Source organism: Anser brachyrhynchus, assembly GCF_964034855.1.
Source record: "Anser brachyrhynchus genome assembly, chromosome: Z".
In the NCBI taxonomy this organism is placed as follows: domain Eukaryota; kingdom Metazoa; phylum Chordata; class Aves; order Anseriformes; family Anatidae; genus Anser; species Anser brachyrhynchus.
The window spans coordinates 63,877,035-63,895,173 of record NC_137697.1 but is presented as its reverse complement, the minus strand read 5'-3'; the positions used below and the strand labels follow the sequence as shown (position 1 = coordinate 63,895,173).

Sequence of the window (18,139 nt, the reverse complement as noted above, 5' to 3'; positions counted from 1 at the left end):
CTGGCTGTCCCGGAGCGGTTACACCCGACCGGCGGTTGCTTTCCGAGAGGTCAGCGCGAGGAATGGGCGCAGGCAGAGCGCTCTGTCCGCCTGTCTGTCCGTCTGGCCGGCCGCAGGGGCGGGGGCGCGCCTCGGCGGGGCGGGGCGGGGCGCGAAGCCACGCCTGCGGGGCGAGGCTTCGGTGCTGGGGAGGTTCCCCGCGGCGCGTGCGCAGTGCGCGTCGTCGCGGTGCGGCGGGCGGCCATGTCGGAGCGCGTGCTCTTCCGGCGCGGCGCCGGGCAGGTGGGCGGCGGAGGGGGGGGCACCGGGAGCGGGGAGCGGTGGGAGGGGGGGCGGTGGCGGCGGCTGTAAGGGGCTGTGTGGCCTCCGCAGAGCGACGACTCGGACGTGTGGGACGACACGGCCCTCATCAAGGCGTACGACAAGGCGGTGGCCTCCTTCAAGGTGAGGGGCGGCGCGGGGGGACCCCCCTCTCTCCCAGCGCACGGCGCCGGGTCGGTGCTCACGGCCGTGTCTTGTCTGTTCCCCAAGAGCGCCCTGAAGAATGGGGAGTGCTCCGAGCCCTCGGACAAGCAGGAGCAGCGCCTGGGGATGAAGAGGAAGAACAACAAGAAGAACAGAAACAGAAAGAAGAGCAACGCGGCGCCGGTGAAACAGGTTGCCTCGCCCGCTGGTTGTGGTGTTGTGCCCGGCGGTAGTACCCAAAACCAGCCCTTTTTACTTCAGAAGTAACGCTCCTCAATGGGAGGGCAGTGAGAACGCTGCAGACCTTACTTACCGCTGTTACACTGAGCGTTTTCACTAAACACATGGGAAATGTGTACTGGGTGAGAGGGATCGTCCTCGTGGTTGGGACAAAAAGCAGTGCAGAAAAAGGCTTATTTCTCATTAATCATTGCTGTAGTTATTTACTTGTCTCTCTCCCTTCTGTTGCAGTGGAAAGTTGGTGACAGCTGTAATGCTGTTTGGTCTGAGGACGGTAATGTGTACTTAGCAACTATTGTTTCCATAAATCAGAAGAGGGGCACGTGTGTTGTTACTTACGATGGATATGGAAATAAGGAGGAGCAGAACCTGTCTGATCTACTTCCTCCAGCCAATGATGAAACAGTAAGATGGGGGATTCAGGGGAGGTGAGAGATGCTTTCCAGCATTTCTGGCACCACTTCTGTGACCAGATGGGTTATGTGAGAATAAAAACCCAATTGCATTGTGAAGGAACACAAATTGATGGAACAAAAGGATCCCCTTACTTCTTGAAGTCAGCGTGGAAGAAATGGGGGGGGACAAAAAGTTTATGAGTAAAAGTAAACTTAGCTAACATGGTGAGCAGATAGGATTATGAGATAACTCCTCAGTAGGATTGGGAGGGCAAGAAAGAGGGCTTTCCATACTTTTTCACACTGAAATTGTTTCGTCCATCTCATAAAAATGTTTTGGTTTTCTAGAATGAAAACGAGACTCCATATTCAACAGATGAAAGTGAAAAATCTTTCCAGTCACCTCAAAACAAAAACAACTGCACAAAGGCAAGATTCTCTCCCCAGAACTTCCGTTTTCCCATACCACCAGCAGCCCCGGGCTTGGGAAGGGTAAGCTTAGCCGTATCTGCAATAATTCCTATACCACTGTTAAGCCTGCTCTCTAAATTTCTGAGACAACAGGATAATATTTGTCATATAGTCACAGAATTGTAGAATAACCTGAATTGGAAGGGACCCACAAGGATCATTGAGTCCATCTCCTGCCTCCACATGGCACTATCCAAAAATCAGACCATGTGTCTGAGAGTGTTGTCCAAACGCTTCTTGAAGTCTGACGGGATCAGTGCTGTGACTGCTGCCCTGGGGAGCCTGTCCCAGTGCCTGACCACCCTTGTCATTGTCTAGAAACAAAATAGCATTTTGAGAATAGATGTGCTGGTTACAGCCCATATGTACTTAATTTTTAACAACTTGGCCACAGTGTGGACCTTTTGCAGAGCTGCTGGCTGGTGAAGAAGGCATTCTCCTTAGCTAGCACTTGCTTTGCAACTGCCTTGTAGCTTAGAAGAGGAATGTTGTTCCTTGGACCATGGTCATGCTGTTTGTGGTAGAACTGTGGTAGAAGCTGTTAATATCGTACCTTGCAAGACAATTGATACATTTCATTTCACATGACACTGAAGGCAAGCAGAGTGATGTCCAGGTGTCATAGAAGCCCTCAGCTGTAGCTTCTCTATTGACTTAGCTGGGGTGTTGATACACCCTTCAGTTTTTGTGTTATGCAGAAGTTAAAATAATAGGGCAGCTAAATACTGCATTGTGTTTTCTAAATATTGCCATTTGTGCAAGATATCTCTATAATATTTTCTTTTGTTTTTTATCTTCCATGTAATAGCTTTGTATATGAGCTCATATTAAGCAGATACATACAATAGAACCCTGTTTCAGCACTGGTTACCTCAGGGCATATTTAATATAAGTTTTACTCTTCTAGTCACGGAATGCTCCCAAGAAATAGCTGTCCCATGTTCTTATTTCAGTTTCATTAAATTGCTCGGATGGGCTGTTTTCAGTTTAAGGTTTGTGTATTGCTTCAAATACTTGTGTTTAATAAAATCTAATGCCTTTTTTTTTTTTCTTAATTTTCACTGTTCAATTACTTCAATATAGTCTGGATCAAAATTCAGAACACCTCCACCATTCTTATCTTGCTGGCCTCCACCCTTTCCAGCAGGACCACCAGTAAGTAAGAGTAAAAAGTGTCAGAGATGAGTATGGGTGATCACAAGTTTTCTGAGTGTGCTGATCACCTGTTTTTAGGACACATTTCTGTGTTAGACACCGTATTTTCCAAATATTTGACAACCCATTCAGTTGCAAATATTGCAGAGATCTAGTGCAGGAGGCCTGGTCTCCACTTGTTACCTTACGTTTGACTAACAACATTTCACTGATACCAATAAGTATTTTCTTCTTCTAATGAAAGTTTGTTTGAACAGTCAAACTACAGGAACCCTATTTTTCCCAGGCTTTGGAAACCAAATGTTTTTAGAAAAGATTGTTTTGCTTGACTCCTTTCCAGGGAGTATATTGAGGATATGTTCCTTGTTTTCAGTTTTATATTTTGGTCATTTAGAATTGGTTGCTATCTAACATGGCCTGTACTCCATTGAAACAAACAACTTATATTTCCTTGCTGTTTTCTTAGCTGATTCCTCCTCCACCACCTATGGGGCCAGATTCTCCTGAGGATGATGAAGCATTGGGAAGCATGTTGATAGCTTGGTACATGAGCGGTTATCACACTGGCTATTACCTGGTATGTGCTAGTTCTGTCTGGAAGTGTCTTTGTAATCCTGCTTTTGTGTGTGTGTGTGTGTTGCTGCTGCTGTAAATTATAACAGTTACATTTAAAGGTATTTTGGGTTGTATGCATGTTCATGTCCTTGAGTAGGAGTCACATGAGCATGGATGTTTGTACGGTTGATGTTGTTTTAATTCTAGGTCATCTTTGAAGCACTAACTTCAGTATTTCTTGCTTCAGATTATATAAGTGGATTTCTTTAATATAATTTTCATTGGTCAAGAAATAGAGATCTTTAATCATTCCATAAAAATACTGTTTGTAATGGGGACAGGTAGTTTAGTTTCTGTCCTTTTTAATGTTCAATGTCTGATCTCTTGATTTGTGAAGGAATTTAAAAAAAAAAAAAATTGTCTGCAAATATCTTTATTCTGTGACAATATCTTGTTTTTACAAGGAGGTTAAAGCTCTAACTCAATTGTGTCCTGTAGGGTTTAAAACAGAGTCGAATGGAAGCAGCCCTGGAGAGAGAATCCTATCCAAAATAACTAAATATCCATCACTGATTTGAATGATTGTAAGTATGTTAATTTTATGCTAAATTAAGATACATAATTGCCTGACAAATTTGTTTAGCTCTTGGAAAGTTTAGAATTCCATGCAAAAACTTCGTGCTTCAGGACTTCCACCTGCTGTCATGGCTCTCTACAGAGACCTTCTCTGCTATTATTAATCCCTTCTTTGCCTAGCAGCAGTGGAATAGTATTTTCTTTGATAGAGTGAAGGAAAGTATTTTATTGCTGTGATGAGAGGTTTAACTACTCTCTCACCATTTATGTGACAATTAACAGGATAGTTGACTTAAATTTTTAAGAGTTACTCTATCTGCTTGAGGGTTATTTTGAAGGTAAAAGGTTGTTAACTAAAATACGATTTTCACAGTTATGTACGCATTTTCAAAAGCAACTGCTTCTTTATACAGATGAAATAGTGGGATATGTAGCTCTAGTTTGTTTTCTGGACAAGATCAGCATTTCAGGTTTATGTTGCTGAACTATTCCCTTCTCAATACTTCAGTGCCTGTGCTCTTATTTGGAATCATTTGTTTAGAACTCTCCAGTTCTCCATAGAACAGAACTGTATTCTTATGGGAACTTGCTTTTCTTATTTTCTGTGACAAGCATTCCATTTCAGTGCTAATGAGTAGTTCTTGTATGTTTGTTTAAAAAAAAAAAAAAAGTCTTGTGTACTAATTCTTACTTTTTTTTTTTTTTTAAAGCCAGGTACAAATGTTTCTCACAGAGGTGTGTATAATTTTGTGCATTGGTTGATGGTGAAGACCAGAATTTTATCAAGACAATTAATCTGAATGGTTTCTTAACAATGAGCTGCCCCTGGTAACAAGTAGACAAATTACTTGAAACTAGTAGTTATATGTGCATTGTCATAAAGACATGCAGGCAAATGCATTTAGAAAGCAGTGCAGCAATGAAGTGTTTTGGCTTTTTTTTTTTTTTACATTCTTGAAACAATTTTAAGTCTAATAAGAATTGGGGAAAAAAAACACTTGATAGATTTAATTTATCCTTTATTTTAATGTCTCTTGTATTCCTTTGACTTTTTACCTGACTGACAACATGTGAACTAGCAGTATTTTCTGTTTATGGCAGCAATTTATGTTACAGTAGCCACTGGTGGCAACGACCTGAAAAATGGTAGACTGCCATATTTAAAAAGATACCCTATTTTACGGGTCTGATTAGAATCCCGAGTATGGCAGCTGAATTCAGAAAGGCTCGTTTTTTGTTTCACATGCTTGTTAATAAAGTTCTACTTTTCAAACTTTTAATTTAGGCATGTTTGTTTGTTTGTTTGTTTTTAGGCTTCCATAGAAGTCTTCCTGTTGTATGAATTGCTCAAATAAGACGCCAACATTTTGGCATGTGGCCTTTTTCTGGGTTTCCTGTGGTACCATACTAAAGCCAAAAGTTGTAGTAGCAGGCTCTGCGAAAGTAATTGAAATTGTGGACTAAGACTTTGGCAGTCTTAGAGTGACAGTCTTCACTCTTGTAGAATGGAGGCTATACACTTAAAACTAGATTGTGACTTAATTAAAGCCAGCAGTGACTATTGTGGGAAAAGTAGCATAATTCAGACTTTGAACTTTGCTATATTTGACTCCTTTCCCTACAATGGCCAAATTCCAGAAAATCATTTTTCCCATAAATAATTGAGCAAAAAGAGAGATAAATTGAAATCATAGCCTTCAAAGGGAAGTTTTTCCTTCATTGCCTAGCAAAACTAGATTAAAATTGCTCACTGTCATGCAAAGATTATAAACCAGTTTATCAACTGGTTGTTGCTGAGAGGGACAGCTGCCTCTATAGCTAGTCCTGTGATAGTTTCTGGCATGAAGTTAGAACAAGTGGCCTTAATCAGTTTTCAATACTAGTGAAATCTAGCATCCAATATTATTTTTAGTGCAGCCCCACTACAAATAGTTTTGTGATTATATTTCAAGGCAAATGATTCATGTAATTCATTTCATTCCAAGCAGAATGACTGAATAAAAATAATTTTTATTTTAAACAGTCTTTAAGCATAGTATACATTTTTCCATAGAAAGCATCACTTAGTTACAATCTATAACTATTTACAAAGTGGGTCAGGTTTTACAATTTAGTTAATTCTGTCTTCCTTAATCCTTTCACGTATTTCATTGTGGTAAAATTTTTACAATGTATTTATTTGAAATACAGGTGCATAATTCATACAGCAATGAAAAAAACACTTTAAAATGTTTTTAGTCTTGAACAATTGGTGAAAGTGCAAAAGCAGTTGTCATGATATTTTCAACTCCTAGACATGGTTATGCACCTTCATGACATCAAACATTTTAAAGTCCTCTGCATCATAATTGTCACAAGGCCAAACAATTGAGAAACAGTGGACAAAAGCTTTGACTGTTGATGATGAAAGCACTGGCTTTCATCTGATGTGTTAACATACATGACTAATGTCCATATTTCTTAATTCAGGGTTCTAAAGAAGTTTCTCTGACCAGTTTCTGTAATGTGATTTACTAAGAGAGAGGAGAGCACTTTTCAGCCTTCTGGAAACCTCCACAGGTTGTGCAACCTTTGCTGCAAAAATAAGCAGAATTCAACCAAGGATTTAAAGATGCTTCAAACCCATTTGGAACATGAATAAAGATACAGTGAGGCTGAGGACTTGTACATCTAAAATAAAACAGAATTGTTGCTATTAAGATGAAAAATGTAGAACTTTGAACTCACATCATTAAGCATTTTAATGCCTCAGGCTAAGGACAGTGATAAAACAGAGGGTATTTTACCTGTCATATTAATGTCTCATAGAAAAAATATATCAGTGTGCTGATGGGTGTGCAATTATCACTGTTATGGAGCAAAGCAAATAAAATACCAGCTTATACAACCACTTGCACAGCTTTTGAGTCTTGCCTTATGGTCAGACTATTTACAAGACAGAACTCTCGTCAGCAAATCACTGAGGTATACTGGTATATTAAAATATATGTCAAAAATAGAGGAAAATTGTAGGACAGACTTAGCATTTGCTTGTGAAATAGTTCTTTTTTTCAATCATATATGAGACACTAGTTTTAAGACTGTACTATCAAGTATGAAATTCAATGAATATTTTGGTAATACACTGTTTAAGTAACTAGTGCATCTCAGTGGTGAGAGGTAAGCTAATAAAACTAGCAACCAAATTATGAAATTCTAGTTTAAGTCAGTTACTGCCTTTTTTTTTTTTTGGTTTTGCGCTGTGATTGTTTTTGTAATATTTTACATGTTTTGTAGAAGACAGGAAATTGAGACATTTCAAAAGAATTTTTATACAAAGTAATAAACAAAGTCCAGTGTCTAAGCAGTCTGAATACACTGGTGAGCAAGAAATATTTGGGGCTGAATGTAGAAAAAATGGTAACAGAGAATACCAATTAATAACAAGTAAGTTGTTACTGTTGTAACATGTACAAACAAAAGATTAATTTATCCTGAAGCAGTGTGGTCTCTGCTCTTAAATGTTATTTCATGTTCGAAGTTCTGTCCTTTAAAGTCACTGATTTCCAAACAGCTGTCATGATCCAAATACAGAATTAATGAGAAGCATCTGAGATGCTGCAGGTGCAACTGCTGAACAATCAGTTTGGCTGCAGACTTCAGCCCTTTCCCTTCAGGAAGGACAAAGTGTTGCAACAGGAAAGATTCATTGTATAGTAAACAAGGGTCAATAAAGGTTCTCTTAGCTACACCTGTGAACTTTACTTACAAAGGGTCTCTCCTAGCCAAAGCTAATAAAAAGATGAATGGCAGCAGCAGCTTCATTTTCCTGTTTAAATTCACTACTTGTTTAAATCAGATGGCCTATGTTTCATTTTATAGCTAGAATTGCAATGGACCACTCTGGCCTTAAAATGCAAATAAGTTTCCCTATAAGTTCATTTCTGATTTCTTTAACAAGTAAAAATATACTGTAGTTTTTCAATATTTAGTGGGGCTGAAACTTTTTTACGTTCTCCCTACAGTTACTAGGTAGATTGTAAAACCCTATTTGACTAGATGTTGAACATACAGTTCACTAAATGTTCTTGGTTGTACTGTATGCAATATTATATTATAACAGAGCTGGGAAATCTTACCATAAGATTATCTAGGGGCCCTAGACAGAAAAGTAATCTTCCTGGAACAAGGCAGCTGAAACGGAGCCGTGGTCTGTTCATCGATCTGTCACAGCAGCTATTACATGATACAGACTGCCAATTGTACTCTCTCTTCTCTTCCTCCCAGAGGCTTCTGAGCACCAAAAAGGGCATATATTCTCTCCAGCAAAACAGGGAGCAAAGTTGTGATGGAAAGAACTGACTGGACTCCATACTGACTTAGAATCATAGGATCATAAGGTTGGAAAAGAGCTTCAAGATCATCTGGTCCAATCATCCCCCTACCACCAGTATCACCCACTAAACCATGTCCCTAAGCACCAGGTCCAACCTCGTCTTAAACTCCCCCAGGGACAGTGACTCCACCACCTCCCTGGGCAACTCGTTCCAATGCCTGACTGCTCTTTCTGAGAAGAAATGTCTCCTCATTTCCAACCTGAACCTCCCCTGGCGCAATTTGAGGCCATTCCCTCTAGTCCTATCACTAGTTATCTGCGAGAAGAGGCCGACCTCAGCTCCCCACACCTTCCTTTCAGGTAGCTGTAGAGAGCAATAAGGTCTCCCCTGAGCCTCCTCCAACACTAAACAACCCCAGTTCCCTCAGCTGCTCCCCATAGGACTTGGGTTCCAGGCCCTTCACCAGCTTTGCAGGCCTTCTCTGGAAAAGCTCCAGGGCCTCAATGTCTTTCTTGTACTGGGGGGCCCAAAGCTGAACACAGGACTCGAGGTGCAGCCTCACCAGAGCAGAGTACAGGGGGACAATCACCTCCCTGGTCCTGCTGGCCACACTATTCCTGATACAAGCCAGGATGCCATTGGCCTTTTTGGCCACCTGAGCACACTGCTGGCTCATGTTCAGGTGAGCATCGACCAACACCCCCAGATCCTTTTCGTCTGCACAGCTTTTGAGCCACTCTGCTCCAAGCCTGTAGCACTGCATGGGGTTATTGTGGCCAAAGTGCAGGACCCAGCACTTAGCCATGTTGAACCTCATCCCATTGGTCCATATCCATCCTGCCCAGGTCCCTCTGCATGGCCTTCCTACCCTCCAGCAGGTCAACACTTCCCCCCAGCTAGGTGTTGTCTGCAAACTTACTGAGGGTGCACTCAATTCCCTCATCCAAATCATCAATAAAAATGTTAAAGAGGATGGGCTCCAACACCTGGGAAACATTACTTGTAACTGTTTGCCAGCTGGATTTAACTCCATTCAACACCACTCTCTGGCCAAGCCATGACTTATCCTGGTCAATAAAGTTGCAGCACTGAAAGGTTAAAGGTTAAGAGATCATTTATTTATTTATTTATCTATCTATCTATTTATTTATTTATTGTGGGTGGGGAATGCGCTGGTAAAATCAAGGTAGATACTTAAGTTAAATAAAAAAGATATAATTTGAGGGACTTGTTTGGAAGAAAAGCTGCAAGTGTAAAACAACAAAAAAGTCATAGTGCCCAGCAACTTTTCTAAATGTGTTGATCTGCTCTTTCCTTCTTTTTTTCCTCTTTCCAATTTTCCTTTACGTTGGAAGCAAGGAGTTCTCTCAGTCATCACTCTGCAATAAACTCCTGGAATAATGGCGGAAGAATTTATAAATTGGCAGAAGTCTTAGGCTCAGTAAACCTAGTCTAACAGCTTCATCTCCATCAGCCTCTGATTCAGAAAAATCATACTCAGTGAATTCAAAGGATGGCTTAGAAAGATTGCCTAAGGCAAGCTTACTACTGAGGAAAACACTGCCAGCACATGATCTCTTTCTTCACTGTATTTCAGTAAGTGATAAAAGAGAGAGGTTTTAAAAATAGTCCTGCTACTGAATTGCTTACCAGCTGGGTGCTGTACCCAACAGACAGCAAGAGACACTGTAAAATGTGGTCTCTTCAGAATGGCCTGCATGGACTACAAATTTCAGCTTAACGATAAGCTTCTTCACAAGGGCAATATTGTGCAAGATCAATTTCTTCAGCACATACAGAGTGCTGGAGAGAGGGAACTCTAGGATGCTTAAAGTTGCATACTTGCCAATTTCTCTGGTCCTGTTAGGCTGGATAGCAACAATCACCCTACTGGTGGAGATGGTTCCTCTGTGTAAGTTTTTCTCTACCTTTGGGCACTGAATGCTTCTCATTATAGTCACCCAAAAGAGGTAAGACCTGATTGTTGTTGTTGTTGTTTTTTAGTGGTTAAATAATGTCTCTTAGAGCTGTTTCTGTTAACGGTCCCACAAATCCTATTGAATGCTTGCATATAGTATCAGCCATGCTCTGATCAGATCTTGTTAAAGTCAGGGAGAGATAAGATACAAACTTAAACTGCCCAGAATGGGGCTGCAACCTGAGGCCCAAAGAGGAGCTGTTTCCCTCAGCAATGTTGTTTTTCTACTTCCTGATTCACCTTCCAGCACAACAGTGGAGTTAAAGTTTTCAAAGATTTCATATAGAAAAAGCTGCTGTATTGCCTGATCATTAATATCCTGTGAGACAACTGATAAGTCCCCATAGATTAATTTCAAGTCCATAGCAAAATGGTTTGCATTTCCAAAAGAAAAGTTTACAGAAGCTGTTATCGTTGTAAGCCTTTGTGAGTTGTTCAGACAAGTTCTTTGCTTCTTGAAGACAGTGGCTTTCTAAAAGTGTCATACCTGCGAAAAGGATGGCATTAAGCAATAAAAACCAATGAACAGTTCATTGTGTACACAAAAGTCAAATGCAGTCATATATCCATTAAATTGGAGTAATAGGAACCTGAGATTCTCTAGATAAAGGAAAAAGCTGGCATCACTTCTTGCAGATAAGGCAAGTTCCCACAACTAGATTTGCTCCTGGCCGGATTACTGTGGGGTTAGTTTAAATGTATCAAGTAATCAACTGATTAAAATCAAGCTAGAAGTCTTTGCTGGACCTGACCTATCTGTGTGCAGAGGTATGCTGGTATTTCAGTGCAATGAGCCCTACTATTCTGTGGTCTGGAAATAAATTAGATCAGATCCAGAACTGTGTCAACATATGAATAAATACATCAACAACCTGGAAACATTTCACACCCTCAGAGGTTGGTGAAAAAAAATACACATCTGGCACCATGCAGACAAGTAGTGTTAAAATGGAACTAAACATCCTTTTTGCACCAACACTAGCTTTTGAAAGAGCCAAACATGCATTCTGAAGCTGCTGCTCTGCCAGGCTTTCTAAGTTCTGGTGCAGAGCATCAGTTCTGGATGGAATCAGCTGCATTGTCTGTGCCTATAGCACAGTTCATCCAAAACCAATTTAACCCATGCCAAATAAATGTGTGTGTGTGTGCTGTACTTTGATATTTCTGAACAGCTGAAGAGACAAACATACTTTTACATTGACATTATACAGATATGCAGTATATGCATTGCTCAAATAAATAAATAAAATAAACAACACAGTAATATGATATCTCAAACAAAGCAGTACCATTTTATTCTCTGCACATTCAACAAAAGTACAATGAAACCCTGAAATGCTCACTGGCTCTTCCAGCCCTTCACTAGGAGGGAACACCAGAGACCTCCTTTTTGGAACAATTTCGGACAAGATAGGGAATACTTTTGCTGATGCCTGGGGGACTATGGCTTCCCACCAGAAATAGCCACAGTCACTTTCAGTAAAATGAAGATTTACTTGCTGGTGAATGTAAAGAATGAACAAATACCTCCATTTATAAGCCGGTAACTATAGCTTTTAATGTTTCCTCCACCATCTCAATACCATAAAGTTTTAAACTATTATGCTTTCAGAGATCTAAAATATGTCTTTATTGCCTTCAAAAATAATAGAGCACCTCCATCTGAAACATATATATCAAATCATTTGGGCACTTTTGAGAGGCAATATTAGCCATTTTCGGATTAGCAGAAGGCTGCTAAAGACTCTGGGCAGTACTACTATAGCAAATTTACTTCTGAGATATCAGCTGTGTGATTGCTTATCAGTACTGTTGTGCAACTCATTGTGTAAGAATTCTTCCCTCAGGAATGTTATAAATTAGTTTTGGTAGAAATCATTCCCGACACATCGTGGGTAAGGTAGATCGAATTTCTATTTATTTGAGCAATTCAGCAAGCAGCAATAAGTAAAACAGCGCTGGGCGGCCGGAGAGTCTCCTGCTCCACCAACGGCGCGCACCTAAGCCCGCCAGAGTCTCGATTTATAGCCTAGTAGTTCCGGGTTTAGTGGCACATCCTGGTGTCTTCTTACGACTGCGAGGCCTGTTGCTAGGGGGTCTTCGTCAGTCCTCTGGTGGTCGTGGGGATGAAGATCATTGTCTTCCTCTGCGTTGGGGTCGTGACTTTGCTGCTGATATGTGTTCTCATGTGAGGGGGAATGCCATTTTGCCCTTTTTTGGAGCTGGTTTCTACTGCAATTGTTAACTTAACAGGAAATTCCTATACTTGCTTTTTTCCTTCAACAGGATATTGGGGGTATAAGCAGTTAACCGTTGAAAACCTTCCCATCAGCAATATTTAATGAACAAACAAGGCTTTACCCATTACAAGGAATTCACGTGCATATAAACAAAACCATGTGGCCTTGAAACAGCTACAGTATTTGGAGAAAAAAAAAAAAAAAAGGAAACATTGGAATCAAAACATAGCAGAAAGTTATTCCAACCTAATTTCTTTTGTATCTGAAAGCACATATGTAATATTTTGTATGCAACTGGCATATATTTGCAATTTTCCAAAGCATGCTTAAAAAAAATCATACCGTATCATCACAAAATAATTTAATTTCCTTATATGCTTCACCTGCATAAAGATTACTTTTGCCTGCAAAGAGCTTTGGGTTTTATTCATAGATCACAAAGTCAAGCAGAAGCTGATTTTGTACTATTATACTATATTTTATACTATTTCTTGTCCAAATATATGGACAGTCCATAAATCCTAACTCAGTCCTTACTTCTGTGAAAATTTTGTCTGACTAAGCATCAAATCCAGAAGACCTTCAGTAATCTTCTCAAACTAAAATGCACATTCAACAGTTATCCTTTCAAGTAAGACTGCACAGTACCTACCAGCTCTTACAGAGTTTAGGATAGCATTCTCATTGAGATTTGCCTTACAGGTAGTGTGTTAGAACAAAAATAAATCATGTTACAATCCCTTAAATACTTACTAGTTTATATTGAGTTGCTTAGGTACCAGCAAGCACCAGTATCTGCAAGGACAATTTACAACAAATGTGGTGCTAGTTACGCATTTTGCAACACCACCAAAAGCCTACAAGGCCCAGCTCTGACAGCTGCCTTACCTTGGTGCAAGCTGCCAAGAGAAAGCTGTAGGAATGCCTGCAGATACAAGAATGATATCATTACAGACAGAGGCAACACTGGTGGGACGGAAACATCCATTGCTTGAGGACTCTGCCATCTGCTTGCCCTGCAGACTCTGTTTGCCTGAGAGGGGTGGCGAGCATGTTGATGCTCACTTTATTGCTCATGATAGCAAGTAAATAATGGCTTTGTGCTTCCCAGCTGTGCATACCCTAAAGATGTCTCAACTAACCAACAAAAAAGAGGAGCTGTAAGGTCTCCTATAAAACCTGTGTCCTGCCTAAAACCTCTGCGCTAGATCCCTGCAGTCCCACAAATTGGGACTTGGCTTAACCCCTCTGCCCAGCCTCTCCAGGAGGCACCTTGACAATCCTTCAGCTCCTGTGGCCGTTCCCTGCAACCTGTGGATTACTTTGCTGTGAACAGAGCACCCCATCATTTCACTACAGTGACACAAGTCTGAGCATCAGCTAGCCCTTTCCGTGTGATGAGGGTAGTCTGCAAAGTTAATAGGGGAGGAGTTAGATTAAATGTATTCTTTTTCCCTCCAAAGAACTGGAAATGACCAACAGAAAAATCAGCTCAGTAGCAACACTACAAAATGATTGTGGCTTATGCCATCTCCAGAATGAGAAGAGGCCTTTGCCTGTGATTACTGTGTAGAGCCTTTAGAGACCACTGGTGAGTAGTGACTGGGGAGGCTCACAGTAACCAGATCTGCCCTTAAAAACTACAACATGAACGGCTTCACTAGCAGGAAATAGTGCAGATTAGCACAAACCTGTGCAGGCTGTTATGTTGATTAGATGTTTGGTTGCTCTTCCACTGACTTTCCAAGTGGTGTTTTCAAGACACAGTAGTTATTATAATACATTTCTCCATTTATTTCCATTTGAAAGAAAGATATTACTCTTTGACACCCCTTTATTTTATTTGGAAACTTTTACCTTATTTCAACTTTGGAGCATTAAATTTTAATTTTAAAAAAATGTGTTTTTACAGAGGCACTATGTCTGATACAGCCAAAAACATGTAACTGATTATATGTGTTTAAACATCACAGTAGTATTTAAAAAACAAAAGCAAAAGTTTACATCAACTTTCATTTCACAGCAGGAATTTGTCTTATGGCACAAAGAAATGAGAGAAGCAACATGGGCAAAAAATAGAATTGTATCCAGTGACTCCAGTTATCCCCCATGCGGACTGCACTGATGCCACCACATTGAGATGCAAAGCACAGGTGACTTTTTTTAGACAGTGGTTAGCAAGTTTACCAGAGAAAGTTGAGTTGGTATTGAGAAATGTGCTCGGAGAAGAAAAAAGTCCCCTTGTGAAACGTCACCCTGTAGCAATGTTTGTGATTTATTTCTATGCAACATCCCCACAGGAACAGGGAATCTGATAAGGCCGTGTTAAACTTCAAAAGCAAGACCTATGTAAAGATAAGGAAAATGAAAATGCTCACACACAAAAAAAAAAAAAAAGACACCATACAACTAAACTGGCAACCAAATAAAAAAAAATCTTACAGTCATTCGAGAGTTTCCTGTAAGACATTATAATGGAAGGGCAACAAAATTATGTGATATTTATTAGAAAAGATTTGTGAAAAGTTACAGGAAATCAGTATGACTGACAGGAAAATAAATCAGATTACCAGAAGATACCATTCAAAAAACTGTACTTTTTGAGCAAAGGAGACAGAAGGCTCAAAGGCTCTAGCAGATGGAATATGAAAAAAATAAATAAAATCAGGCATAATAATAATAATAAAGAAAAGGTTAATAGTAAAAAGCTAAAGCAATCTAAGCCTTCTTCCAGATATCAGAAACAAAAAGCCAGTGAAGAGAGGTGGTAGAGCCCACTATAAAAGATATTAAAGAACTGTTCAAAGAGACAATGCAATGGCAGAGAACTTGAAGTGCCATCCTCTGCAGTATTTGCATTAATGTTCACTGCAGAGGAATTCAGAAAGATTCCTAGGGAAAATATTATGACAATCTTTAGAAAACAGTTAACACCTTTCAGGGAGAGGGAAAAAGACATCAGGTCCATAAGCCTAATATCTGCTATAGGCAGATCAGCAGAAGCAACAAAAATGCTATAATGACTGCCTGGATAAATATGAAGTACTTGGAAGAGTCAACATGGCTCGTAAAAAGCAAATCCTTAGTTTTTTGAAGGGATCAACAAGTACATTAGAGATGGGCAATCAGATTGATAACATCCACCTGGATTTCCAGGTTTTTAAGGGAACTGAGCCATAGCAATGGAGAAAAAGTGACTGGCTAAAAACGGGTAGCAAATAATGGGAAGCAAATGGGCAGTTCTAGCAAAAGAGGAGGGCCACCAGTGGGACTACAGGGCCCAGCGATGTGATCTGCACTGAGGATTGCAGCATGAATGATTCAGACAAGGGCAAGCAAAGGAGTTGACTACATTTGTTGTTGATATAAAACTGAAGTAGCAAAGGCAAGACTGCCACTGTACAAATCCATAATCATTCCACACCTTTACCAGTGCATGTACTCCTTTAGGAAAACGTGTGCTAAACAATGCTTTCAAATCCCACAGCAAAGAAATGCTGCAAAACTAAATATGAAAAAGTGATTCTAGTTCAAATGTTATGAATTTTTAAACTAAAATGCACAGACTGTCACTCCTTCAGTCAGGAGTCTGCACAAGCCAGTGATGCTTCAGAGTTTGTTCTGACATTTTTTCCATGCACAAATTATATCAAAATCTAGAATTAAAACTGTTCCTTATATCGCCCAAGTTAGAACAGGATGCAAGTTCTTCACAAGTTGTGGTTATTAAAAATAACCACATTTTTTTACTTGTATTTTAATAATTTTCAGCACTTCCAGTCTTGGAAATTAATTATGATTGTTAATGCAAATGGTGAATTTAATTTCTGCAAGTATAAAGTGCATGATAAAACATGGGCACTTACCTTTGAGAAATCCACTTCACTCCACACAGCAGTGCTCTGGCTGGCTGAGAGTGCCTTTCAGCCTCAAACTTCTCAACACAATGGTTTCCCCAACCCCGCCACAATATACGTTTGTTTTGTGTCTCTTCCCTCAGCATTTTTTGTCTGTGTAATACATAACAACCTCAGAAAGCACAAGAATTTCTGACACTCCTGATAATGATCTCATTGGTCAGCTAATGTTGTGGCAGATCCAATAAACAAGAAAACACACAAGAATGAGAACTGACTGGATATGAACAAAGACACCTGAGATCTAGTGAATCCTAGTAAGCTTTTCCTCCATACTGATTTAAATTAAGGCCACAGATGAAATTCCTCACCTGTCAAGAGGAATATTGTCCTGATATCCTGATAGCATTTTTTCAGGATGTACCTTTAACTGCTCTATTTAATGAGAAGGGTGGAAAAGAACAACCCAAATTATTGATCAGATCACTATCAGACAGTGGAATACACAGCTACAACTTCTAAACAGCTTCTACTTTCTATTACATTATTTTACTATTTAGCAAGAGAAAGGGCTAGAACGGATTAAAAATGTTTTGACATTCTTTTTCCCCCGTTAGGAAATGACAACACTAAAGATGAAAATGTTTCTAGAAAACATCATACCAAGACACCGTCACCAATATCAGATTATCTAAGAGATATATGCTTAGGGCATTCCCCTGGCTTGGAATGTCCTGCTAAACCACACCAAAACACATGAATATGTCCCTCTTCCTGCTAGGTTTTAGGACACTTGCATATCTTGGCTAAGCAGCCCAACAGACAGGCTAATGGTAACAGGCACTGCAATCACATGATAGCACGAAGGGTTTATAAAGATTGTTTCACTCCACACAGAATGAAACAGACGCTGAAACCATCATTTTTTTCTGCCAACACAGTGGAATTACTGTCTTCTGGACAGCCTGCAGGCATAAAAACTTTAGAGAGAGTACAGAAGGCGCTATATTGACAATAGAGAACTTGCATATTTAAATAATTGGAAATGAAAACTGCCCACGAAAACTGGAAAGTAGCATGTATTGTTTGTACGTGGTGAGTGTTAAAAAACACCAGGAACTAAATTTAAGATAGGGTGCTTTTTTTTTGTTGTTTTTAATCTTCAGTGATCTTCAGTGGTTAGGTTAGATTACTGCCGTTTCTAACCTTACAGCAAAAGTTCACAGATTTAAAAATTAAGTGAGATGCATCAGCAACTCCTTTACCCTGGATATATTACAAATATCACAAATTCATTCAGAATATCAGATCTGACATATTTCTTTAGACACTGCTCCATGATATGTTTGCTGATATGTAGCCTGTCACAGTCTCAGAGGTTTGAACTGTTATCACAACTTAAGCACACAGTAGAAGGGCAAAGTATCTTACATTCCTCTCAGTTTCCATTCTCTCACATTCAGTTAAGCATGTCTTCCTCCTCTCCCCCCGCCCTACTGTCTTTGTTGCTTTGGGCGTTTAATCAAGAACAGTTGACTTGCAGTTCTGCTACCTCATTCTAGACTCAGAATCAAAATAGATCACTGCGTTCAGTTCTTTGACTACCTAAGAATAGTTTGCATGAATTCAGCTCTTACACCTCTGCAATGGCCTTTCAATAAGCTTGCACACATGCAAGCAAGTGGAACTTAAAACACACAACTACATACACAGCAGTAACAGAATTAAATTACTTTTGACCTTACCATTATAATCTAAAATGCACTTTCAACACATTCGTAGCATCTGAAATTGAGTAGCATTACTGAAGGCCAAGGTGAATACTCACCATGGTTGAAATTAATTCTCTTTGAATTGCCCTCCAATTAATTGCACAGAAACGTCTTTGTTA

General features: G+C 39.9%; 2 protein-coding genes across 3 annotated transcripts; one reads left to right on the top strand and one right to left on the bottom strand.

The window, feature by feature from the left end:
• The first annotated feature begins 164 nt into the window (after positions 1-164).
• SMN1 (survival of motor neuron 1, telomeric) lies at positions 165-5,137 on the top strand. 2 transcript variants are annotated; one of them, XM_080574924.1, is made up of 9 exons: positions 165-282; positions 373-444; positions 532-657; positions 937-1,110; positions 1,449-1,592; positions 2,655-2,726; positions 3,193-3,303; positions 3,780-3,865; positions 4,572-5,137. In XM_080574924.1, the coding sequence occupies exons 1-8, from the start codon at positions 244-246 to the stop codon at positions 3,834-3,836; spliced, it is 795 nt and encodes a 264-aa protein (XP_080431050.1). In that variant the 5' UTR covers positions 165-243; the 3' UTR covers positions 3,837-3,865; positions 4,572-5,137. The 2 variants fall into 2 exon arrangements, with proteins under 2 accessions (XP_080431050.1, XP_080431049.1); XM_080574923.1 differs by having other exon boundaries at positions 167-282; positions 4,568-5,137.
• Positions 4,785-18,050, bottom strand: NAIP (NLR family apoptosis inhibitory protein). Its single transcript, XM_080574920.1, is given in 12 exon segments — positions 4,785-9,440; positions 9,442-9,495; positions 9,498-9,550; positions 9,553-9,579; positions 9,582-9,722; positions 9,725-9,897; positions 9,899-10,063; positions 10,065-10,180; positions 10,184-10,314; positions 10,317-10,546; positions 10,548-12,565; positions 16,258-18,050. Coding segments are annotated over 11 exon segments (1,299 nt in total). The 5' UTR covers positions 10,637-12,565; positions 16,258-18,050; the 3' UTR covers positions 4,785-9,320.
• Positions 18,051-18,139: the final 89 nt, after the last annotated feature.